At 39.8% G+C, this 26,149-nt stretch overlaps 1 protein-coding gene across 1 annotated transcript in view; it reads right to left on the bottom strand.

Annotated features, from left to right (window-relative positions):
• Positions 1–12,266, bottom strand: part of LOC150088176 (protein Wnt-4-like) — a 128,362-nt gene extending 116,096 nt beyond the window's left edge. Inside the window, exons 1-3 of the mRNA XM_090370058.1 lie at positions 12,079–12,266; positions 6,536–6,635; positions 6,168–6,450 (exon numbers count right to left, since the gene is read on the bottom strand). Of these exons, the coding sequence (XP_090226184.1) occupies positions 6,168–6,450; positions 6,536–6,635; positions 12,079–12,266 (571 nt within the window). The remainder of the gene's footprint in view (positions 1–6,167; positions 6,451–6,535; positions 6,636–12,078) is intronic.
• Positions 12,267–26,149: the final 13,883 nt, after the last annotated feature.

Raw genomic sequence — 26,149 nt, 5'->3', positions numbered from 1 at the left:
AACCAGACGATACCTGTGTGATAGGATATGAAACAGCTCTACAGAGTTTTAAATAAAAGTAAAAGAAAACTGCGTTTTAATGTACACAATTTACTCTTGAAAGTGGAAAGCCTGGGTCCGTGTAAACCAGGCTGCAGCTGCATATGTGGCAATAGGTGGAATGACAGCCTTATAGAGAGTGGTTAATGTTTTTTGACTAAGGCCCCAGTCATGGCGAGTGATTCTGGTTATTATACCAGCAGTTTTTTTTTTTTTTTTTTTTTTTTTTTCAAATTATCTCGTAAAAAGGATAAAGGAGGGTAAGAATGTCGAGGGTAAGAACGGTTATTTATAATTATTAATCCAAGATATTTGGTTTTAGTAGCATAAGGAATAAATTAACCATTAAGTTTAATTAAGGGAGGCCTATTAGCGGATAAAGAACATTTAAATACCATCATAGAAGATTTGTGTATTGTGTTTAAATGTTTAGCTTTTAGGGTCCGTAGTCTAACGAAGAACCCTTATAATGTCACTCGGTTGTCTGTCTGTCACAGCATTGTATCTCTGGAACCACTCAACCGCCGTAGCCTAGTGGTCAGGCGCGCGGGTGCATAAGTACACGTGCCTTGAGTGACCGGGGTTCAAGCCCGTGATTGCTGAATACGATGCTGTTTCTTGTATTCTGTCTATCTTGTGAACTCCTCTGATCATTTAGTCGGCCCGGAGTATAAACAGAAAATTTATGTATTTATTTTATTTTATTTACTTCAAATTTTGCATGGGTTTGTACATCATGTGGGTAACGCCATGTTGATCGTTGTTGACAAAAATGTTGTCTGAGAAATGGTGGGACAAAAAATGTTGTCTACAACCTATAGCTTATTATACACAGTTGGAATGAGCTCAAGAGTAAGTTTAAAATATATTTTTAAAATTAAAAATGGCGGCGCCAGACAGGAAAATGTGAGTAATTTTCGTGCCCCCCCCCCTTCTATTTCCGTCGCTAATGGAGCTAAAAATTTAAAAATCACATTAGCTAGTATGCGTCGTTGTTGTTGTTTTGGTTTTTAGGAGCATTAGCAACTAAGGCCATATTGCTCCTGGATATGACTTTCATCAACCGGTGAAATACCACCACTTTGCTTATTGGAAGCTTGAAGTGGTGAAACCCATGTTTAGTCTCTAGAGCAAAGTATCCGGCATCCCCCTTCCCCCATACTTCTCCTTCAACCCATGCACGGTACTAAGTACTATAGGTTTTTATACCTTTCGTGTTTGGGGTTTTCATAAAAAATATGCGGTGGTCATTCCCTGACCTTTCCGCATCCTCCATATTTGGTGGTGACGGGCTCGAACACCGGTCTAATCAAGAAGCGTGTGCTACGCACTGCTGCTCCTTCCCACCTGGCTACGGAGGCGCCTAGTATGCGTCCTCGATCCTGCTAAAAGGCAATCTTGATATACGTAGGCCACCACAAATAAAGGTAGGACCTACCACAATAAAACTAGTGACCCAGTTAAAATATTTAGGGGTTATACTGGATGGTAATCTTTCTTTTAAACACCATCTAACTTATATCAGAGCCAAAATTAAAAGATACTCTGGATTTAAATTTTCTGTTTATACTCCGGCACGACAACCAAGTCAGAATAGTTTTATGATAAATCGTCAATACAAATATTTATCGTATTTAGTAGTCACGGGCTTGAGCCCCGGTCCACTCAAGGAATGCGTGCTATGCACTCTCGCTCCTGACCACTGGGCTACAACTTGGTGGCTAGGATCGCCAGGCGGGAGTGGGGGTTAAACCAACGCACCCTGTCATTGTTTTATAAAACAACCTTTCTACCGATCATCACCTACGCCTCAGCGATATGGTTTCCCAAAACAGCAACTGTAGTAAACCGACGCATCCTTGATGCAACGCAAAGAACCATCCTACTGACACGTGCTTGTAGAACAATCAGTACCCACGCACTGCAGGTCTTGGCTGGGGCTCTCCCCCTTGACTTAGAGATCACGCGCAGGGGAATGATCTACCACATAGAGAAAGGAATACCCTGTACATACCATGGCTGTACTGTGGACGTTAACAATCACCTGGTCTGTACGAGTAATCTACAGACCAGGTGATTGTGAAGATTATGACAAAAGCCCCTACATGCAAATGGAATGGGCAAGTAAGCGTCAATGCCTTATTATGGGTGATTTCAATTTGCCTCTAATTGATTGGAGTAAATGGGAAGGAAACTCGACATGGGGAACAAAATTTTTAAATCAACTAGATGACTGTTATTTGTATCAACATGTCAGGGGAAAGTACTAGAGAAAAGAATATCCTAGACCTCATCATCACACATGAATCAGATGACATAACAGGGCTGACAGTAGAGGAACCAGTAGCAGGAAGTGATCACGGAGTTCTACGGTGGATGATGAAGAGAGAGGTAGCAGAAGTAAAAGGCAAAGGAATGGGTTTTAATTTCAGAAAAGGAAATTACGATGCCTTAAAGTACTACATGGCCTCTATTAACTGGGTAGATATCGCGCTGAGAATGAATACAATTGAACTGTGACACGGTTTTAAAACATTAATCACAGATGCCTTGAATGCGTATATACCATTAAAAAAATACTCCACGAGAAGGGTTCCAAGTTGGATGAATAGTGAAGTTGCCACATTACTTGAGAAGAAAAAGGTGGCATGGAAAGGTTACAGAGCAATAAAAAGTACTGAAGCCTATAACAGCTACAAGGTGATCTGTAATAGAGCCACAGAAAAGGTTCGACAGGCAAAGGCAGTTTATGAGAAATCACTAGCAAACAGAGCAAAGAGGGGGAATAAAGAATTCTTCACATATATAAATGCCAAGAAGAGCAGGACAAACCAGATCGGACCTTTACGTAAGGGAAAGGGGACAGTAATAAATACACCAGCTGCCGTTGCAGATGAACTCAACAGTTATTTTGCATCGATATTTACAAATGAAAAGCCTTTTGTGGCAATGGGAAATTGTGGGAACGAAGTTAAAAAATATGTAATTAATGATATTGAAATTTCGCAAGATTATTTAATGAAAAAACTTTCGAGCCTACAGACCAGTAAGGCTCCTGGAGTTGATGGAATATACCCTATAATCTTAAGAGAGGCGGCAAGCGAGTGCATTGAACCATTGAGGCTAATTTTGCGAGCATCACTAGACTGGGGAGATTCCCTTGGATTGGAAAAGTGCAAATGTATCTCCCATACATAAGGGTGGCTCTAAAAGTGAAGTTGGAAATTATCGACCTGTCAATCTGATTTCAGTAGTAGGGAAAATCATGGAGGCAATGATCAAGGGTGGAATTCAGGATCATTTGGATCGAATTGAAATTCTCAAGGATACTCAGCATGGTTTTGTAAAGGGAAAATCATGTTTAACAAATCTGGTTCGCTATTTCGAAAGGGTCACTCACGAGCTGGATTTAGGGAATAATTTCGACATTGTTTATTTAGATTTCAGCAAAGCTTTTGACTCAGTCCCACATGAGCGGTTGCTTTATAAGCTGGAACAGGTTGGAATCACTGGGAAAATCCTTAGATGGATAGAAGGATGGCTTCAGGGCAGGAGGCAGAGGGTTGTGATAAATGGCTATTCCTCAGATTGGGTTGATGTAAGAAGTGGGGTTCCCCAAGGATCAATATTAGGACCACTGTTGTTTTTATTTTTCATAAACGACATTGATGAAGGGATAGAGGGCGTGATGTCTAAATTTTCAGATGATGTTAAAATTGGTAGAGTAGTTAATGATCACTGTCAAGCTGAGCTTCTTCAGAGAGACCACCTAGATAGACTTCAAGAATGGTCAGAAAAATGGCAGCTGTGCTTTAATCCAACAAAGTGTAAGGTATTACACCTGGGAAACAGTAATCCCAAAAAAACTTATTCACTTGGTGGAGTTCAACTAAACCCAGTACTGGAGGAAAGGGACTTGGGTGTTACGATACGGTCAGACATGAAATTCTCTGAGCATTGTAAACAGGTTGCAAGGAAGGCCCATGGTGTCCTATCGATCTTTTGCAAGTAGAGATAGCGACGTGATAATCCCATTATATAAGGCTTATGTTAGACCACACTTGGAATACTGTGTTCAAGTGTGGAGACCGCACCTAAAGAAAGACATCGAGCTTCTTGAAAGGGTGCAAAGAAGGGTAACTCGCCTGGTGAGATCGGCAAAAGGGCGTCTTTATGAAGAAAGACTTCGAATATGTGGGTTGCAGAGTTTGGAAACTAGACACCTTAGAGGAGATTTGATTGAGGTGTTTAAGGCTCTGAGAGGCATCGATAAAATGAATGAGGACAAAATTTTCAAGATTATAAATGATGCCAGAACTAGGGAACATAAATTCAAGTTACGGGGGGAAATGTTTAGATTGGACTGCAGGAAGTTTTATTTTAGCCAGCGAGTTATAAATTACTGGAATAAGTTGCCTTCATGGGTGGTAGAGGCCGACGGGTTGGGGAAATTCAAAGGTCATCTGGATAGTACTTTCGGGTAAGGGAAGCGCATAGGATGATAGGTTTAATTTCCTTTTTATTTATATTTTATTTTTTTTTTTATTTATTAATTATTATTATTTATTTATTTGTTTTATTTATTTATTTTTTTTTGTTTTATCATTGTTTTGTTCGGATTTTTTTTTTTTTTTTTTTGCTGGTGCAGCATAAGCCATAGGCTTTCTTGCACCGTGCGGCCGTTACTAATACTAATACTAATGCATCACGCAAAAATGAAAAAAATAAGACTACAAAAATACTTTATGCAAGTTGGCAAGAGCGCTGGGCCAACTCAAATAAGGGAAATATCACCATGAAATTCATTCCGAACATCGACAGGATGTACCCCAGTCCCCCAACTTGGTTTCAACCTGGCTTATATACCACCTATTTATTGACTGGACACGGGGCCTTTAAAGCCAAGCTGACAGCGCTGGGAATTGAGGAGGATCCGAGCTGCGCCTGTGGGAGCTTGAGTGCTGGGAGCACATTATGTACGATTGCACACATTATGAGGACCTCAGGTGCAGACTGATCACCGCAATACACTGCCTCCCCAAGAACCTGGAATCACATCTATTGGACTCACCAGAGGAATATAGGGCGCTAAAGGAATATGCCCAAAAACTATTTGCTAGGCGTAAAACACTGATAGCCATCAACAGAAGAAACAAATAATAAAAAAAAAAAAAAAAAAAGAGAAACACAGAGCACGCGTGGAGAGGGCTCAAGGAGAACCTGCCTCAGGAACCTGCTCACTACTAATAATCTAATACCTAGCGAACGGAAGAAGAACCCCCACGGAGATGCGGATCTTCCCATGATGAACAGAACCGCAGCCATTGATAACGGACTGACAACGGACCTGACCAGTTTTCTTAGCTGAGGAGGACAAACCTGGATACTAAAACCAATGACAGAGAAGATCGACGAACATATAGAAACTCCAAGTTGCCGCCTTGACGGAGCCATATTGGCTCAAGGCTCCGCACTCTCTTGTGCGGTGCAACCCTTTTTTCTCCTACACTCTATTAAATGTCAATGCGGGGAAAATATAAATTATAATGATATCAGTTGTGTGGTGGTTATATCCAAATCACTACATCCTTTGAAATGCTTCACATTTAGTCAAATTAAAGTTAGGTTGAAAAGAACTGAAAATTTTATCATTCAAAGCACAAGACGTGGACTCTTCGAGGAACCAACAATAGTTTATTTATTCACATGCATCATGCACTTTTATGAGTGTTTAACACTTTGGGGAATCCCTTTGATATGGATTATGGTATGCTGCTTTTCCGCAGCTGTACCAATATGTAAGCTCGGATTTGTGAATATTTAGAAGGCTATGCCTTCCTTTCTTGGCTAGCTATTTACTGCCAACAGTATTAGGTATGTGGTTATATTTCAGTGCGGATCTTCGCAATTCACAGCCATTCTGCTGTGAATTGCGAATTTATATTTTGAGGTTTTGTCGGGAAAGTTTGCAAAAATAACCAAATCCAAATGAAAAAAATATTTGTGATTTTCAGGCGTTAATTTTTAAAAGACCAAATTGGTATCAGGCTATCAGCTATACGCCGTTTTAAAATTTGTGTAAGGAAACTTTACGAGGAATTCTTTCATTAAAAGAATGAGCCACTTACCATCGATCACTGTTCTACCAAAAAGCCGTTTGCCATTAGCTACGGTGCAGTTCCATCGTTGGTATTGAAACTGCCACTGACACTCCAAAACTGCTTTTTCTGCTCCAAAGCGAACGCTATCCATTACTTCCACATTTCTTGCACAAATTTTCACTTGCCTTTGAGTCAGGCCATTTAGAACAGGACACAGATCAGCAGTATCTATTGTAACTATGGATGACGTCTTCATTAATGAACTGAAACAAGAGAGCATTTTAAAAATTCCTTTCTGTTTTGTTATTTCCTACAGAAAATTTAAGTGAAAATAATGCTAAAGCCTTCTTTTTATCTTGTTAAAGCACGTAAATTCTATTAACACGATTACTCACTCTATTAACATGATCATTCATTCTTAATAAATTCATATTAAGAATGAACATCTTAATATCGCGATAAAAAGTAGCAGTTAGATAAATTGCTAATTGTTTTCTATTGAGAAAACAGAAATTATGTCATAAATTGTATTATATCTTCATATAAATATGATGCTTGGCCAGTTTGTTAGGATCATGAGCTGGTAACGTGCCGGACCTCCATTGGCCCGAATTGCTGCTCTGACATGGCGTGGCATGGGAGTCAACAAGGTGTCGAAATTAAAACGAGTAGTTTTGTACCATTCCTATAAGAGAGTTGTCCTCAATCCCAGCAGCGAAGCGGGCAGAACATTGTTTTTACGCCTTTCCAATTCATCTCACAAATGCTTAATAGCATTAAGATCCGAGGATTCATCTGGCCAGGGCAGATGTTTAAGTTCCTCTTTGCGTTCTGGTGATCACTTTTTCATACATTTAGGGAGATTCCTAGTTGCCTTGTTATATTGAAAGTACTCCTATCCATTGGGGTGAACATGCAAAATTTTTAGGTGTATTTTACCCGCATCGATTATCATATTTGCACCAGCTTAAACGAAGCCCTTCAGTGGTATCAGGGGTCCCAAGGGCCCCCTGATACGACTGAAGATACCACATATCGGAAGATATCACTGAACATACCACATATCTGAAGATACCACATATCGTTTCCGATATGTGATACCACATATCGGAAACATGCCCCAAACCATTTAGAACTTCTCCAGCAGCCTGTGCTGTCGGTGCACAACAAGATGGTTCAAGTGCCTCGTGTGATTGTCTCCATACCGTTCCATCGATGCTGAAATGTCGGGACTCATCGGACCACTTGATCTGTCTTCCACCCTACTTCTATCCTTTGCATTCCTGACACCAACGCAGCCGTGTTTTCCGATGGTGTCCGACATCAGTGGCTCCCGTGAAGGTCTCCCACTTCCATAGTGCATTCTTTGTAAATTTCTTTTCATGTTGTGGATACTGATGCCTTGTGATGTTTCCCCATTAATGCAGAAGTTAATTATTTCCTCGTTTGGCGATAATTACACTCACTAATGCGCTACAGACGTCGAGCACCTCCCACCCTCTGCCATCTTACAGTTTCGGTAGCAGTTGTCTGTTCAGGAACGTTTTCCGAGTATCAGGTATTTTTCCATTCCTTGAAGATTAAATGTCACTAGACTTTAAACACCCGAGAAGTGTAGCCATTCTCTCTGCTGTAGCCTCTGGAATCCCAGGAAATGAACAGGCAGATTTAGCTGCTAAAAGTGCTTGAAATCCGATCTCACCCAATTTCAGGACACCATATGTTGACTATAAATCCATTATACAACAGACTTCTAAAGAACAGTGGAAACATGGGAAAAAGAAACAAATAATAAACTTTTTGAAATAAAGAGAGAGCTCAAACAGTGGCAGTTCAGTCTAAGAGGAAATAGAAAAGAAGAAACTGTAGCTATTCATGCCCACTCACTGTAAAGCATATCGTCATAGAATTCCCACTATATCTAAGAGAACGAAAAACTGCGTTCTCTTCACATTTCTAAAATTGCAATCAATTAACACGACAGAATGTTCTAGGAGATCGTTAGGATGTGGATGACGTTTTTGTTTTTCTAAAATCGATTGATAAATATCACCTTGTCTGAATATACTAGCCAGAGATATGTGCGTTATAGCCATTGTTGCTGATGCACCAACAAACCCAACAACAACAACAATTCTCTGCTGTAACACTTGATAAACGCATACTAATAATCAATCCTCTTTGGGAGTCTGCGCGATCTTATCCGTTCTCTATTGCTGGTGAACTTATTTCTGTAGTGCGGTCGCATAGCGTTATAGCGCTTTCCTGCACATATCATCCGCTGTGACTTCTCAATGTTTGCCTAGATTTTTGTATATAGCCGAAATCTCTACGGTCCTAATAAAGTGACTGCATTAAATGCCGCATAAGTGTAATAACTGAGGCCTAATTTCGAACGGAATGCTGCTTGCATTAGATTCAGAAGTTAAGATGTAATCCTTAAAATTTTGAATTTACAGCAAATTCCTTCTTAGACGATGTAATCGGGATTAAAGCGGAGACATACGGTAAGAATTTTATTTTCACTTGAAACAGATGTATATTCATTTACATGAAATCAGTAATTTTCATATGTTTAGATAATGAAATGAGTCGTTTTTCTGCATAGTTCCTTCACTTTTTTTTATGAACATCACATTGTTGACCCTTAAATCAGGCTGTTCAATATAACGTAAAGCTGTGAATGTAGGCCTTTTTTGGCAGCAAGCTTCATGAAAATTTTTTAGCCTGGATTTGATTCCATCTCTTTATATTTAGATCAAGCTATTTCCAACACATTATGTATGATTATTAATCGTTCATAATTTCATTTTCCAACAAATCGTTAGGGATTTATTAGATAACATTGCTGAATTCATAAGTATGTCTTCTTGCTGAAAATATATGGAAACTTCAAATCACCTGAAATTACCTAATATGCTCTGCTCTTTGTTACCTTCTTGTAGGAGCAGCAGTGCGTAGCACACGCTTCTTGATTAGACCGGGGTTCGAGCCCGTCACCACCAAATACGGAGGATGCGGAAAGGTCAGGGAATGACCACCGCATATCCCGGAGCAATATGGCCTTAGTTGCTAATGCTCCTAAAAACCAAATAACAAACAAACAAACCTTCTTGTAGTTAAGGGCTTTCCTTAGCATTATCAAAGGCCAAAGTTTTCTCAAAGATTTCATAAATAATGAATTTGGAATTTCGTTCCATGCTAATACTACATTGTAAACACGTCTTTGATTCATTAAGACGAATCTTACAAGATTCGTGTCTTCAAGTTTTCCAAAATTAAACTTAAAAAATTCCCCCTATGTCTTCTTTAAACCCCCCCTCCCCCGATCCATAGCCTGTTTGAAGGATGTAACATTCGGCGGTGGTTAATAATGGCCTTTATTTTCTCTTCTTCGACTTTCTTGCAGTTGGAATGGGGAGCGTTATCCAGAACAGAACAGCCTTTTCAGGCAGGCAAGTTAATTTTCTTGAAGTGTTTTTTTACAGAATTTACAAATTCATGAAATTCAAAAAAAAAAAAAAAAAATCTCTGAATAATGCAGAGTCCGTCCATGCTGATTTTTGTATCTGGTAGGGAATAACAGTTCGTGTTTTTTTAAAAAAAAGGCTCTAGGATTAGTTGATATACCTTTGCAGGCAGATTTCAAGGGTTATTCGTCCCCGGAGTGTGCTACCAAATATAGTTTCACACTTATTTTTGAAAATATCCGTTTTTTTTTTCGAAATATTTTTGAAATATCCAATTTTTGAAAATAGTATTCGATTTTTCTAGATTATTTTCTCATATTTTATGTGTCTTCCTCAGAATTTATCAATGTTATTATAACAATATAATAGGAATATTATTAGTATTGTGTAATAATTGGTAGATTTTCGTATTTCATTATTAAATGTGAAAAAAGCGCCGCAAATACGAATGTAGATAACAAAAATTAAACAATATTTCGAAAAATGCATAATTAATGGTAAGATCTTGCGGCTTGCGACATTCACCATTTTATCTGTTTTGGCCTTTAGCTAAAAAAAGATTGGACTGCCGTGGTGTAGGGTATTGCGGTTTTTCTGCAATAGCACGAGCATATTGATTGCTAATATGGCATCCTCTGATGCCATATTAGCAATCAATTAGCTGAAAGTCACTAATCTGAATGCCTCGATCCATCTGCTGTATGACTGCTCTGATAATAGATGTGCACGCACCCCTTCTCCTCACAGTATTAGTCTGATAGGAAATGAAAAACGTTCAGACAGTGATATCTAAATGCATGCACCATAAAGAGACAATGAATTCTTGTAAGTACAAAGTCTCTGAGGATAGCAGTAGCTAAGTGTTTGCAGTTATGCCTTTAAATAACAAAGTTCATAGGAGGAAAACATCTCGCAAATTTAAAGACAAATAAAAGCTGCATTCTAAGGAACTATAAAGCTGCTAAGTAAGAACGGTTATTGTACTTCATTAAGGTTAAACCTCATACAGTGCTTCTTAATTTACGTGAGGGTTACGTTCCAGAACGGCTCGCGCAATTTATATTTACGCTTAATGTAAATAATCACCAAAAATGTGATAATAGGCCTATGAAAATAACTCTCGCATTTAGGCATGTACGACCTGTCGTAACCTTTAAGGGCACGACGGTTTTGATAGGGTAAATGCATACAGGTTTCAGTTTATGACCCTCCATATTAACACCAAACAGAAGTGTTAGCCCATCTTTCGCAGCCTTAAAGCCTGGCGCACTCTTATAAATACAGTATATCGCGGAAATATAAATATAAAAACCATTATGGCAATCCTGTTGTCTCGAAACTTTACTAGACATGTTGGACATCATCATCATATTTACACTCATTGAAGCATTTCCCGAACAAGAGGCTCAACAACGCAATTTAGCTATTTACATCAACCTATTTGGCCTTCCATGCTGCAAGAGGACTCGCACTGCAGCAGGGAAGTTTACCATCCCCAGCCCCGTGGAGGCAGGTCGCTACTACCCTTAAATTTACACCAATTTTTTCACTATGTACATAGAATCTGATTGCTTTCAAAATCTAATTAAGAATATCAATTTAGAAATTATACATAATACAATCTTATCAGTTTAGAAGTCAAAACTATACATATAAATAAATATATATATATATATAATATATACAACACTATTCAAGCAACGACAAGCAGTTGCAACACAAAACTAACATCCGCTAGCAAGCGGAAATACCAGCTTATATTACAAGTATTGCAACCCTGGGTACTGCCAATATTTACAGTTCTTAGAAGCACCAAGAACAAAACATATCATATTAACCTGTACACAAAGGCAACAAAGCTCCTTAAATCTCACTATACACAACACATGCAAGGAGAAAGTCACATACTCCACCCAGGTTCCCACTGCGACAGCAGGGCAATCAAACAAGAGCACCAACCAACTGTGAAACACGACCGGTGCAAAAGTTGTCATGGACATCATCCATAAACAACCTTGCTCTTAATCTACTCTAAATAAATCTTGTAGATAGGACAGTGTCTACTGCGAACAGAGTGGTCAGAAGCATTACTACGCTTCTTACAGTTCACGCAGGTAGGTTTATCAGCCTGCTTCGGACACTCCTTGCGCAATGACTACACACAATATTGGATTTACAATTCCTCGCTTGATGCCCAAAGGCTAGGCACTTGAAGCACTTCACTGTGAGGAATATATCTCGGACCTTGTAGGACGACCATTTCAAGAACACCCTGCCACTATCGATCAGAACTTTCCGCAACTTGATGAGAACCTCAATGATCCAGTTATTGGTGTCCTTATTCGCAACTTTTGCCACAGTCCTAATCACAATGTTCTTCTGGGTCAGCAGAGTACTATTCCAGAATCACAATGTTCTTCTGGAATAGTACTCTGCTGACCCCATGAGAACTGTAGTTTCTATCATACAACTCCGACAAGAAATCTTCTTTCTCGACAGCAGCATCTACATCGTAGATGATGAGACGGTATCCAGGCTTCTTGGGGACTTCAGTCTTCAATCCCTTGGCCTTTATGGTCGCGCAGGACAGAACCTTCTGAGCGTCTTCCTTGCTGGCCACCTCCAGCACAACTCCATTGTCTCTGATAGTTCTCATACGACGGACATTCGCCGATTTGAGAACTGGCTTAACAGCCTGCAAAACGACTTCTTTAACGGCTTCACTGGACTTCAGACTGTCTGAGTCCGACTTTATAAAAACGGCGTGAACCTCCGCCTTCTTTTGTTCTGTACCCTTCTGAGCCCGTATGGCATACGACGCAGACGCAACGCTACAGAGGACTGACTCTTCTGCAGAACATTGAGCGTCTTGTTCTCGGCGTATACTTCCATCGCCTTGGCCTCTAGCTGATCCCACATCCCGAGGATCGCATACATATCCGCTCTATTTACTTTATTTGAGTCGTTAAACATGTAATCATGGAGCGCCTGACGCACAATCTTCATATCTTGGAAGTATTCTTGTGGGTCACCTTCGTCATCAGAATCCTGTCTGAGACGCTTTACTGCAGTTCTCTGTGAAGACTCGTGATCCATCGAGTCGATAGTTGAGTCACTATCCAACATAGCTTATAGGTTACTGGGCAAGCGTTCAAGCACCACTTGTGTCGAACCCAACCCAGCTCTACCGTCCGTAGAGCCAGAAGTACCAGGAGTAGCCAACTCCATCCCCTCACCGTCCAAAATCTTTGGACCGTGCTTTGCCTTACCAGACATAGCCAGGAATACAGATAAGTTGCAACAGTACTTTTAAAAATGTTTATGTAACAAACACAAGCTATGGGCTTTCTTGGAACACAATGTTCGATTCCTTAGAGTCCCGCACTGCACCATTTACTTTTTACCGACAATAGTCCGTCGATCAGGGCCTACTTAGCCGACCAGGAGTCCCCTGGTCGCCCACCGTGGACTGCGTGGAAGCAAGGCCAACCACTTAGCAGTAGTCACTGCACGAAAAATAAGTCTCTTATTTGGATCACTATAATAAATGCTAGATCAAAACAAAGAGAACACTGTGCACCCAAACTACCAAAATGGTACCGGGGCAGACATGTTGGACAAGTATTCAAGTATTATGGTAAGTTACTGACGGGAACCAGGGTTTCCCCTATACACCGTCGTATATTAGGCAGAGCGCCAAAAGCCGGCAAGAAAAAAAAAAAGACAGATCTAAAAGTAAGAGCAGGATAAAAGGGGGCATTAAATTGTAACTAGTGTCGTGTAAGTGTGGGGTATGTTGTTGTGAATGCCGGCACCTGGCTTTAGCAGCAGGGGATTGAGAGCGAAGATATGCTCCAATCCCCCGCTCCCGTCCCTAACCACGAGGAGGTAGCCAGGAACTACTATAGCAAAAGTAAGGGGAATTTGAATGTCATTCCCGGGGACTACTATTAGGGAAAAAATATTAAGTTTTTGAATTTTGATATAAAAGAATAGGTTAAGCAACGTAGTGAAACAAGTATATACAACTGTATATGCAAGGAAGCACCCTTAAGCAAATACATAAAAACAAAAACAGGTAACACTTAGCTAAATTATACAATGTAGGTAATATTAAGCAATCAAAAGTAGTGAGCTAGGTAGAAACAGAGTTATGATAAAAGAAATTAGTGTTACATACAAGTACCATCGAAAATTAAATTAAGTTTACACTATAATACATCTTTGGCAAGTTGAACAACTAAAAACCAAACACTTGGATCTAATCTAAGATCCAGAAAACAGAACATATTTACACTGTAAGCAGACCCGAGAACCAAACAGTGCGTGGGAGGCAAAACTGTCAACCCACACACCGCAAGGAAACACCGAGTCCACCCAAATTAACAATAACGAAATTACCTAAATATACAAGATAAAGTTTGTTAAACTAAGTTTTCAAATTTTTGGATTAAAAGAAAAGGTTAAGCGACGTAGTGAAACCATTAAATACAACTGAACGCAAGGAAGCACCCTCTGCAAACACAAGAAAACAAAAACAAGTAACACTTAGCTAAAGTATACAATAAAGGTGATAGTAAGCAATCAAAAGGTAATGAACTAAATAAAAGAAGAATTATGATAAAAGAATTAGTGTTACGAACAAGTACCAACGAAAAATAAAATTATGTTTACGCTAAAGACATCTTTGGCAAGTTAAACTACTAAAAATAAAACATTTGGATCTAAACTAAGATCCAAAAACAACATATTTACACTGTGTGCAGACCCGAGATCCAAACGGTGCGTGGGAGGCAGAGCTGTCAACCACACACCGCAAGGAAACACCGAGTCTACCAAAATTAACAATAACAAAATTACCCAAATATACAAGATAACGTTAGATAATAAACTATTAGTTTAACCAAACAGGAACAGCTACACATAAGCTGTCCTAGATTTCACATTATTAAAGGCCGCCTGAAACACAGGACAGCAAGGGTCCTTGTAAGAGTGATTACAGTTTAGTTTCCTAAGCAGACAATTCGAACACTTAGGAGATGAGTCCTGAGAACGACAAGAGGAGGCCTCGTGCCCAGCTTGGCCGCAGTGGCCGCAACGAGATAATTGCTGTCTACACAGACGAGCAGAATGTCCGTACTGGAGGCACCGACGGCATCTAGTTGTAATGACAAAGTCCTTTATAGTATGAGCAGACCAATAAATATACACACGATTATGCTGTCCAAGGAAAAACGCACGAAGTCGAGGAGAAACCTCAAAGATCCAGTGCTTGTTGGCCTTATTTTTGGCCTTGATAGAGAAACGCAAACGAAACTCATTTGAAAAGTCCGTGAAAGAAAAAGGAGAAGAATGTAAGTTTCTGGAGAAAATTTCATCCAGAAGATCGTCCTGACTAGTATTGTTAGGGATGTCATAGAGAATAAGCGTTGGTTTAAGTTGTTTCGGGACTTCAGTTTTAAGCCGCAAAGTTTGAAGTTTTTGACACTGAACTATAGAGGCTAAATCTTGAGCAGAGGCAGTCTCCACGACGATTCCTTTATCTCGTGTAGGTCGTATTGACTTTATCCTAACTTGTTTTAAATCGGTCTTCAACCCGTCCTGAACAGAGGCACGAATTGCATCACTAGACAGAAGACTACAGTTTGCATCTGGTTTAATTAATATAGTAAACTTTTCCGAAACAACAGAAGGGACTACGCCTGGAGTCACGACTGATATGGGTGTAGGAGGGGAAGACACAGGATCAGGTGGAGAAGGAGCATCAGGAAGCTGACGAACTCTGGAAGCAACAGCAGTGAGCTGCTCAGAGAAAGTGTCTAATTTTTGTTTTAGGGCATCAATTTGAGCCTCTTTAGAGTTGAAAGTTTCCAAAACATGGTCAACTTTTCTGGAAAAGTCATCCTGTGCTGAGAGTCGAGAAGTAAGGTCCAGCAATTGAAGGTCTTTCGAAGCTATCAAATCCATTAAGGAAAGATTTTCTTTGGAGACGTTCTCCAAAGAGGCAAGAGAAGCCTCAGAAGAAGCTAAGGAAGTCTCCAGACTAGAAATCTGAGCATTCTTCTGCAGGAGCAACTGGTCACGATCCTTAAGATCTAAAGAGACCTGGTCCAATTTCGCAGAAACATCCGCGAAGGATTTAATTGAGGTTTCCAAACTGGCAATCTGCTCCAACCTGGATAGCAGTATTTCGTCTTTAGAGTCTAAATCAGAGTTAAGCTGAGAATTCTGATCAGACAAAGAGTCTTTCAATTGAAGCAAGGTGAAATAATTGACCTCAGCAGACTTAAGGCCACAACGAAGAAAGTCTATATGTTTCATAGAATTATCATATAGAGAAGTGACCAAACTGAAAGTCTCCTCAAGTTTGTCAAGGACTTGAAAAACCAGGGCAATATCCCCCGGGGCCACCTTACGCCGTAGGTGTGATAAATAATTACACTGAGATTTGTAGAAGTTAAACAGTTTTAGCATATTCTCGGAGTTCGAGAGAGGAAGTGTTTCCCCATCACAGACTGCAGAAGGAGGTTCTGTTAAGGCAAATGAAGCAAAAGAATTATTTTGTGGAGTTCCAGACCCCTGGGAAAGGGCCTGAAACAGATCAGAGGGAGCAAGCCCATCCAGATCCACGACAAGTGAGGAGTCAGCCATAATATGCTATTAATTTGATTGGAATTTACAACAGCAAAAAATGAAATGTTTTTAAAAAGCGCCGCTAGGTGACGCCACCGATGCCAAAAGAAAGAGGGTGGTGAGAATAGCCCAAATATCAAATTTGAGGTTAAACGGATAAATAGCAAAAAAGTTATGGACGTTTGAAAATTTTGGTTAAAAATGGAAAATTTTACGGGATGAAAAACTGGTTTTTGAACAAGCCTTAGAACTCAGTAAGTTATGGGTGGAATGGGCTGAAACTTTCAGGGAAAGAAGAAATGTCTGTAAGGTATCTGATACAGTGCCAACCCAAAAGTTTCGAGGCACCAGAAGAGAGTTATTAACGATCTCCTTTAATTGCCGCTAGGGGGAGCCAAAAACCCAATCAACCGAAAGAGAAAGAAAAGTTAAGACTAAAGAAACCAAGATTATTACTGTACCCCCCTCAGAAGCTGAGATATCTCAAAAAGAAAGAAGTAGCCCAAAAAAGCCCAAAATTGCATAAAACACCCCTAATAAGTGGGAACTCCAATATTCTGAAACAAATATACATAAGGCATATCTAAAAGGTAACATATACATTTATATCCTTCAATTTCAAAGATTTTTAAAAATGGACCTAAATTTTGTGCACCCAGTGTACATAAATAAAAGAATAAATGGCCGTCTATAACCCCAAACCCAGAAAGTTATATTTTCCGTAGCGTGAAATTTATCAATGGCAGCCACCACTGTAGGCTGCCATGTTTACCCAGAATACCCAACAATATATTTCAATAAGTAGAGACCCTTGCAGTTAGAAAGGAAACCCCAACACTAAAGAACTAGACTTTTCCCTCCAAAAATAAAAATGAATTTTCTCATTGGTTCCCCAACCGAGGAAGACAAGATGGCCATATAAAAATACAAGACATAGCAAAAAATCAATATTACAGTAATTTAAAAATGCAAAATCAATTTTCAGTAATAGGAAGGCCAAAACACACTTTTAAAATGTCCCAATAACACCTACAGAAACCCCAAAATGTCCGGACAAAGAATACTATAAATAGAAGATCCAATACACCCTATGTCAGGTGTATTTGACCACAACAAAATTTTTAAAACTGCCAGTGAAGTAGTTATATGATAAGTGGCATCCATCTTGTACATAAAACACAACGGTAATTTCTGAGAGCAAGCATTTTGGAAAGAAACATTTAGCCTGGCGCAACCCCTTCTCTGGCAGCCAAACAAAAGGTATCATTCAACTCACCACACTAAATTCCATCAGAGGGAAGTATTTTCACTTAAGGGGGGGATGGTTAAGGCACAAAATTATAGATAAAATCCAGGAACTAGATTTCACACGTCATAACACAGAGACAGTATCCACAGTAGTCAGACATGTTGGACAGAGATCTTATGTGATCGAGACCCGCTAATATTAGCGGGTCTCGATCACATAAGTTCTCTGTCCAACAATGGAAATATAAGTGCGAGCAGGCAATTTTTTTTTTTTTTTTTTTTTTTTTCAATATAAGCCTGTTTCGTCGAGGTCGAATATCTGTTTGGGTATGTACTCCTCTATGATCGCCTTCAGTTTTGCATGGAACTCAGCTGCAGCATTTTTATCCGCTGATGCAGCTTCTTCGCACATCTTCACATTATGAAAGCCATACCGTTGACAAAAATTCGCGAACCATCCTGAACTTGCCGAAAAGGGCTTAACTTCCCCATCCTCACGTTCTTTTGAATCATCATAAAGGCTAACTTTAACACTTACGCTGATGATTTAAAGTTCTTCATCGTTACAAAATGCCACCAGTCTCTCCGTGTGAGTTCCAACCGACAGCTGCATGAACTGGAAAATCATGCGATTTGGGCTCTCCATTAACAAAGAGAAAACCGCACAATTCTCTATTACCAAGAAGAAAAATATAAACGATGTGAACATCATTATAGCGAACTCCCCAATTACAAAAGTCACCCAACATAAGGATTAGGGCGTCCTTGGGACAAAGACCGTACGTTCTTGCCTTATTTTAATGCCATTCGAATGAAAACATATGCAGCTTTATGGACAGTGAAACAGGAGATTTCGAACTTTCATAATCCGCACCTTATCATCAGTTAAATTCTTCGATGCATAATCCCAATTCCTTTATATGCCTCAACTATATGGTCCTCTGCACCCTCATCTTACCAAACACTGAATTTTGAAATGGCTGAATAAGATCGCAGGTCTAACACCTACAATCTCAAAATCTGTTCTAGTCACCAATCTTAATATGCTTCCTTGGAAGCACATCATCTCTAGGAACCTTCTCTCAGCTTCTATATGGAAAACTGAACTCGCTTGATATCTGGGATATCATCACCAGACCGTCAGATAGAAATAGATGCCAGACCAACGCACCCCACCCATACAGATCTAAGCTGCGTAGCATGTCCTCCCTGGACATGTTTCCACTTAACTCCATCCAAACATTTAATGTGTTATCCATAGATGTTGAGAAGCTGTGCAAGGACAAAACCTACAGATCTTCCACTTTTGCAGATATGCATGCCCTCGTCATGCTCTGAGTGAGTCTCTTGGAGATGCCGCTCTATCAACGCTTTGTTGTACCTTTATGTATTTTTATATGTTGTATCTTTATGTTTATGTATCTTTACCAGAGGCCGTTTAAGGACGTGTATTGTATCTGGACTTTGTACACAATGCATTTGTCTGTTAGATACACCATAGACAAATAGATGCATTTGTCTGTTAGATACACCATAGATAACTCTTAAGAAACTACGATGGCAGTGTGGGAGGCATCATTTGCTCTGTCTCATATTGTGCTCTTCCTTCCCAACGAGTTGCCATGGTATTGCACTACCTCGAATAAGTAACGCTTCACTAAAAGAGAAGACTATTGTTACTTATTCTCAGTGAGTTCCACCACCCAGACGGCACCGTTTCAAAGCTATTGGCCTATCATCGGCGGGTGGGCAGGTACCCTGGTACTGCAGAGTACCTGCCCACACTACCATCGTAGTTTCTTAAGAGTTATCTATGGTGTATCTACACCGATATTATATAGATATTAAACTCTTACTCTTAACGTATTATGCCTTGTTGCATTTAGTTATTTTTAAATATCATCATATAAACCTTTTGGCATCTCTCATATTGTCTGATTATCTTCACAACTGGGTTTTCATGTCTGCAATACCAGGGTATCTGCCCATCCACTGATGATAGGCCAATAGCCTTGAAACGGTCGCCGGGGGGAGCCTGATATTCACGGAATTTCCGAGAATAGGTAACAACAGTCTTCTCTACTGGGGAAGCGTTGCCTATTCGAGGAATATATGAGCTTTGAGTGTGAGTTGAAGGAGGAACTGTCCCTTTCTTCCTTCTACGGCATTTCCTTCCTCTACCTCTCCTACTATCACCTTCCTACATCTTTATCTCTTTTCTAAGTCTAATAGGGATAGTATGAGGATAACCGAGAACTTTATCCCATACCATGTTTCAAGGCGCCTCCGTATCCAGGTGGGAAGGAGCAGCAGTGCGTAGCACACGCTTCTTGATTAGACCGGGGTTCGAGCCCGTCACCACCAAATAAGGAGGATGCGGAAAGGTCAGGGTATGACCATCGCATATCCCGGAGCAATATGGCCTTAGTTGCTAATGCTTCTAAAAACCAAATAAACAACAAACAACAACAACCATATTTCAAAACGGTGCCGTCTGGGGGGCCTGATGGCCACTGAGTTTCCTCGAATAGGTAACAACAGTCTTCTCTACTGGGGAAGCGTTGACTATTCGAGGAATATATGAACTTTGAGTGTGAGTTGAAGGAGCAACTATCCCTTTCTTCCTTCTACGGCATTTCCTTCCTCTACCTCTCCGACTATCACCTTCCTACACCTTTATCTCTTTTCTGAGTCTAATAGGGATAGTATGAGGATAACCGAGAACTTTATCCCATACCATATTTCAAAACGGTGCCGTCTGCTAGGTGGTCCCAATGCAGGATCCATATATAGGTCCTTGAAGGTAAATTCCATATAAATATCTGGAAACTAGAAAACATGTCTGGTCTTACCAGCAAGCCTACCTACCCACTGATGAAGCCCAAATAGCCAGAAACGGCACCGGGAGATCAATTTAACCATCCTTGTAGGATGGTTAAATTGATCTCCCGATTGGGTAATAATAGTCCCCGTCAGGGGGGACGCATTGCCCATTCGGGGAATGGAGTTTTGAGTTCAGGTGAATCACAACTAAAAAATCCCTTTCATTCTTCTACGCCATCTTTTCCTCTCCCTCTCTTACTGTCACTTTCCTACCTCTTTTTTTCTTTGCTCAGTCTAATAGGGATATTGAGGATAACAGCCATCTTTATCCAATACTATTTTCAAAAACGGTGCCGTCTGAGTGGTAGTATCCGCCGAGAATAAGTAACAGTAATCCTCTCTATTAGAGAAACGTTACTTATTCGAGGTAGTGCAATACCATGGCAACTCGTTGTGAAGGCGTTCATAATATGAGATATACTTAAATTATGCCATTTTTGTAATTACTTAGTAGTTTGGTACGTATAAACATGATGCTATAGCACAAACCTATACGTTAAGAAAGATTATTATGAAACAGTTACTGCCTTTCTAATTTTAATCAGCTCATTTTTATTATTGTATTTTTTAGTTCTCTAAAAACACGAATTACTCAATATTCGTTAAGTCATCAAACCATTTATTGGGTGACAAATTCACATAATGTTAATTAAAAACTTCTTTTTTTTCGTTCGTAAAATATTGAATTAATGTTCACATATAACCAAATACTAGCAAGGCAACAAGATAAGACGTTCCAATTGGGATGTATGTCAGGTTTATTCGGGGAAGGGTGCTTGCTTGGCCTGATCGCTAGTCACCCTTTGCAGTGGCAATGACACGTTAATTAGTTTAGCTCCCCTTCATTACCGTCCCCAGTACGTATAAACTGCGCAAGACCCCACACAACCTCTAATCAGTTCCTGTTTTAATACCAGGTTTCATGGGATGCTCCGTTCCTTCGTTGTGCTCAGATAAATCAGTGTCAAAACGGCCTGTCAACAGACAGCATACCAATTGCCTAAGTGAACACCTCAACCTTAGTCAAGACTGACCTGAAGCTTTTTTTTTCTCTGTGTACAGAACATTCAACTGGCCCCATTTAAGTCTCACGTAGTGATTAGTAGTAGTGGCCACATATTATTCCCTCCCCGTTTTTTTTCTTGTAAGCCATGCTCTCTTTCAATAATGAACAGGTATTAGTAATTATGGAAACATAGGCAGATTTTCAAAGGAATTTTATCCATCACTTTGTAAATATCTTTATATTGTAGTTTTTCATTTGTTTGGATTTCCGGTTAATATGCACGAGTGCGTGCACACACACGTACACAAATTGAAATTATTAATTGGATGTCACCGGAGTTTCTCGCTCATATCTACATTATTTAATTTGCCTGTAGGAGTGTGTGTTGACGCGCTGATTTACATGTTGTGCAGCCTGAAATATCCGGAATAATCAACGGGGAACCTTACTTCCTCCGCCTGTGATTGACGAACTGCAGCATCGATTGATGAGGACTATTAGAAGTAGTCGACATGAATCGTCAACTCTAATTGTCGGCTTGAATCGGACAACCCAAGCTTCTCTAAACGATTGGTAAAAAGCGATGTATCATGTAGACTAATTTTCTATGGAGAACACAATGTGATATCTTAATTTAATGAATTGAGCTGTTATGATATACACACTGTATACTGCCGCTAAGCGGTTTTAGTTTCGACGAGGTAACTAAGGCTGCTAAGCGGCAGTACATTATGCTAGTATATTGGGTGTTTTCAGTAATGATTGGTTTGCCTGTTGGGTGGAATGAAAACCTCTGTATTATTAAGATGCATTGCAGGATCATCTAGACAAGACTGCAGATTCAGACACAGCATGGGTTTGTTAACGGAAAGTCTTGTCTGACAAATTTGATTGGATATTATGATGTGGTTACAAAGGAACTGGATGCAAAAAATAATTTTGATATCATATACTTGGATTTCAGGAAAGCTTTTGACACTGTTGCACATGGAAGACGACTGTACAAATTGGAGCATATTGGTATTAAGGGTAAGTTGCTATAATGGATAAAAGGATGGTTGAGTGGGAGAAGACCGAGGGTGGTAATTAATGGGTGCTGCTCTTTGTGGACTAATGTTATTAGTGGAGTCCCACAGGGTTTGTTGGACCCACTGTTGTTTTGTATATTTATCAATGATATTGATGAGGGTATATCGGCGCCTCCGTAGCCAGGTGGGCAGGAGCAGTAGTGCATAGCACACGCTTCTTGATTAGACCGGGGTTGAGCCCGTACCCACCAAATACGGAGGATGCGGCAGGTCAGGGAATGACCACCGCATATTCCCATCCCGGATAAAGGGTGAGGGTTGGCGTCGGGAAGGGCGTCCGGCCGTAAAAATTGCATGCCAAAACAATAAAAACGTTGACCCCATATAATAATGAGAAAAAGGCGAGGAGAAAAAAAAATTGATGAAGGGTATATCAGGCTTAGTGTCGAAGTTTGCAGATGATACAAAAGTTTGCAGGGTTGTTAATGACAGTAATGGCAGTGTGTTACTGTAACAGGATCTATAAAATTTGGGCAGATGGGCTGAGAAGTGGCAACTGAAGTTTAACTTTGACAAATGAAAAGTACTGCATATGGGTAGAAGAACTTACCAACTCCCAGAGGAACTTACCAACTGTGTGGTACTACACTTAAGGTGGTAGAATATGAAAGAGACCTGGGAGTTATTGTGTAGTCAGATATGAAGTTTTCTGAGCAATGCAGACAGGCCGCCAGGGCAGGTCATGGGGTTTTGTCAATGATATATAGGAATTTTGCTAGCAGGGAAAAGGAGGTGATTGTCCCTCTGTATAAGGCAATGGTTAGGCCACGCCTTGAGTACTGCGTACAGGTCTGGAGGCCTCATTTTAGGAAGGATGTCGATATGCTTGAACGTGTACAGAGAAGGGCAACAAAATTGGTGAGGGGAATGAAGGGATCCTCTTACCAAGAGACGCTTAAGTTCCGCAAATTGCAGTGGCTGGAGACTAGGCATCTGCGCGGTGATCTGATTAAGGTGTATAAAGCCTTGAATGGGTTGAGCACGCTGAATTCTGATGGGATTCTTCCACTTGTTCAGATTACGAACCTAAGAAGGCATAAATTCAAATTGAGGAAAGACAGATGTAGAATAGATGTGCGGAAATTTGCCTGTAGCCAGCTTGTGGTTAATTGGTGGAACAAACTTCCATCTGTCGTTGTGGAAGTTGATGGGTTAAATAAATTTAAGGAGGTACTGGACAAACATTTAGAGGGAACTGTTTTGTAATTTTTTTTTTTTTTTTTGTTTTTTGACTGATGCTGTATAAACTCGTACACTTGCTTTCTTGCATCACATGCCACTACTACTATTTGGGGGAGATTAATCGAAGCAGGAAACCAAATTGCAACATAACACAAAAAAAAAAAAAAAAAGAAGGAAAAAAAGTGAACTTCAAAGTAACGTTATCAAAACCTTTGAATAAAAATTATAATTACTAAAATACTTTTATGAAAATAATTTGATATGAAAAAGGATCTGAATATAAAGTACTGATAATATTTTGCAGTTTTGACATGCGTGGCTAAAATGTTCATAATTACTTCGGAATTTAAAATAAAATATTATGCCGGATAAATCAACCGGAACATGTAGACTAATGTAACTCAGTAAGGGTGTCTACACATTGGCAAGCGAGCTATAAATGTTTCAGGGTGGCTTCACATTTGCGAGCGAGCCATTTAAAAAAAAAAAAAAAAAAAAAAAAAAAAGACGAATTCTTGGAACTCAAGCTGTTTGCGAATTCTGAAATATTTTGGAGATAGAATTTTATAACAATAAATCGTATTCACCTATTAAAGGATGTGTTTTTGAAGTATTTGCAATAAAGGAAATTTATTATGTACTGTATTTCTTTTGGTCTCTGCTCGCATGCAACAACCGATTCTAATTTTAAATGTGGCTTAAAAAAATAAATTACTCCGGCCTATCCAAATTTCACAAAAATTGTAGAAATAGAATATGCAAACTTATTCTAAGAAATAAATTTATGAATCCTGGGCCTGCAGAAACAACATATATATAATCTGAAGATTCTAAACCCATTAGAAGTTATCTCCTTTCAACATGCTTTCCGATACACTGATCTTTAAATGAATTAAACCTTGAAAATTCTTGTCGCTCGTTTCTTAAGGCGAAACGAGAAATTCATATTGTATTCAAATTAGTAAAATATATCCTATATTTTACTACTAAATATTACTACTACTATTATAAATAAAAATAAATAAGATTAAAAATTTAAAAAAAATACTAATACCGCTATTATTATTATCTCTGTATACATTATAAAAGTTTTCCTCCTAGTGATATTTATTCCAGCCAATGGGAGAATAGAGCGAGGAAAATACGTCACTACAAATGCAATTAATTATTGACAATTGCCACCATAACGTTCACCAACCTCGTGCACGTACTTCACTGTCTAACATTTCAATGAGTTGATGTCCATTGTAACGTTTTTTGTATATTAATGAATGTTGTATATTTGTAAATAGTTTAGTATTTTGTAAATATTTTAAATATTTTTATAGTTTGTTAACATTTCAGTCGTGCTCTTTCGGATGCAACAATATTCCTGATGCATTATGGAACCTGAAGCAAAAAGCCTTTGGCTAAAATCTATTATTTGGGTACCACTTGTCTCTGCGCAGTACGTGTGGTCGTAGAACGAAGTGATTGAACGTCGAGTTCTGTGATTGGGTGATTATTGTGAATGCGTTTTGTTTCTGATTGTTTAGTGTTCGTCGAGAAGGGAGGTGCTTAGCTTAGGTAGGGTGTTTATCTCCCCATCCCACTGTTTTAAAATCGGAAAACGAGTTCCCAGTTTTAAAACAGTGGCAAGTGGGGGGATAAACACCCTAGGCATGTCAACCTAGGGGGAAAGGGGGACGGGGATAAACAGTGAGTGACACCTGCCAATCACTACCTTCTTCCTGACTTTTAGTCGGAATATGGACTGGTACCAAAGATCTGAATTTTTACCAGGCCTTTTCCTAAATGACTTATGTAAACGCAGGTAAATAATTACATAATGATATTTATTCGACTTTGAGATGCCTCGCACTACATTTTCACATAGTGGCATAGTATTTTGTGAAAGGCGCCACCTATGGTTTCCCACATCTGCACCATGGTACTTTGTGAAGAAGTACAGAATCTCTGTAAAAGCCAGAAAAAGTGTAATGTCTGGTTTCTGTCAGAGTAGTGTTATGTTTTGTTGTTATGTCTCTGGCTGCTTGGCCGCAGAGCCCCTAGTGGGACCCCACGTTGCCCGCCACCACCACCACCAGTGGGAGGTGAGCTAGGCTGCCCATTATACTCTGGCTGGCCTTTGCCAGGGTTGCCTGAGCTTCCTGACAAAGGCCAAGTGAAAGGGGGGGGGGGATATAGAACAGGGGTACGAGTTAGAAGGAACAGAAAGAGGGAAAAGGAGGACGGACTGAAGTTGAGGAGCAGTTCGCTCTTTGTGAGGTGAAAATAGGGGTCTAGGAGTGGAAGTTAAAGTAGCAGGGGACAGATGCCCCTGCATGATCACCAGAGGCCAGTGGACTCTGTATCCCGCACTCAGGAGTTCTCCAGGGTGCCAGCAATCCTGCACCAGAACGGTCCCGGCTGATCCTACCCTATAAGGGGTTTGCAGCAGTATCCTGCACTCGATGAGTGCCAGCAGTCCCGCACCAGGATGGTGCCAGCAGTGTTCCT

Source organism: Mastigoproctus giganteus, chromosome 3 (genome assembly GCF_048544385.1).
Source record: "Mastigoproctus giganteus isolate SK-2022 chromosome 3, ASM4854438v1, whole genome shotgun sequence".
NCBI classification, from domain to species: domain Eukaryota; kingdom Metazoa; phylum Arthropoda; class Arachnida; order Uropygi; family Thelyphonidae; genus Mastigoproctus; species Mastigoproctus giganteus.
This window is presented reverse-complemented; position numbering and strand designations above follow the sequence as displayed.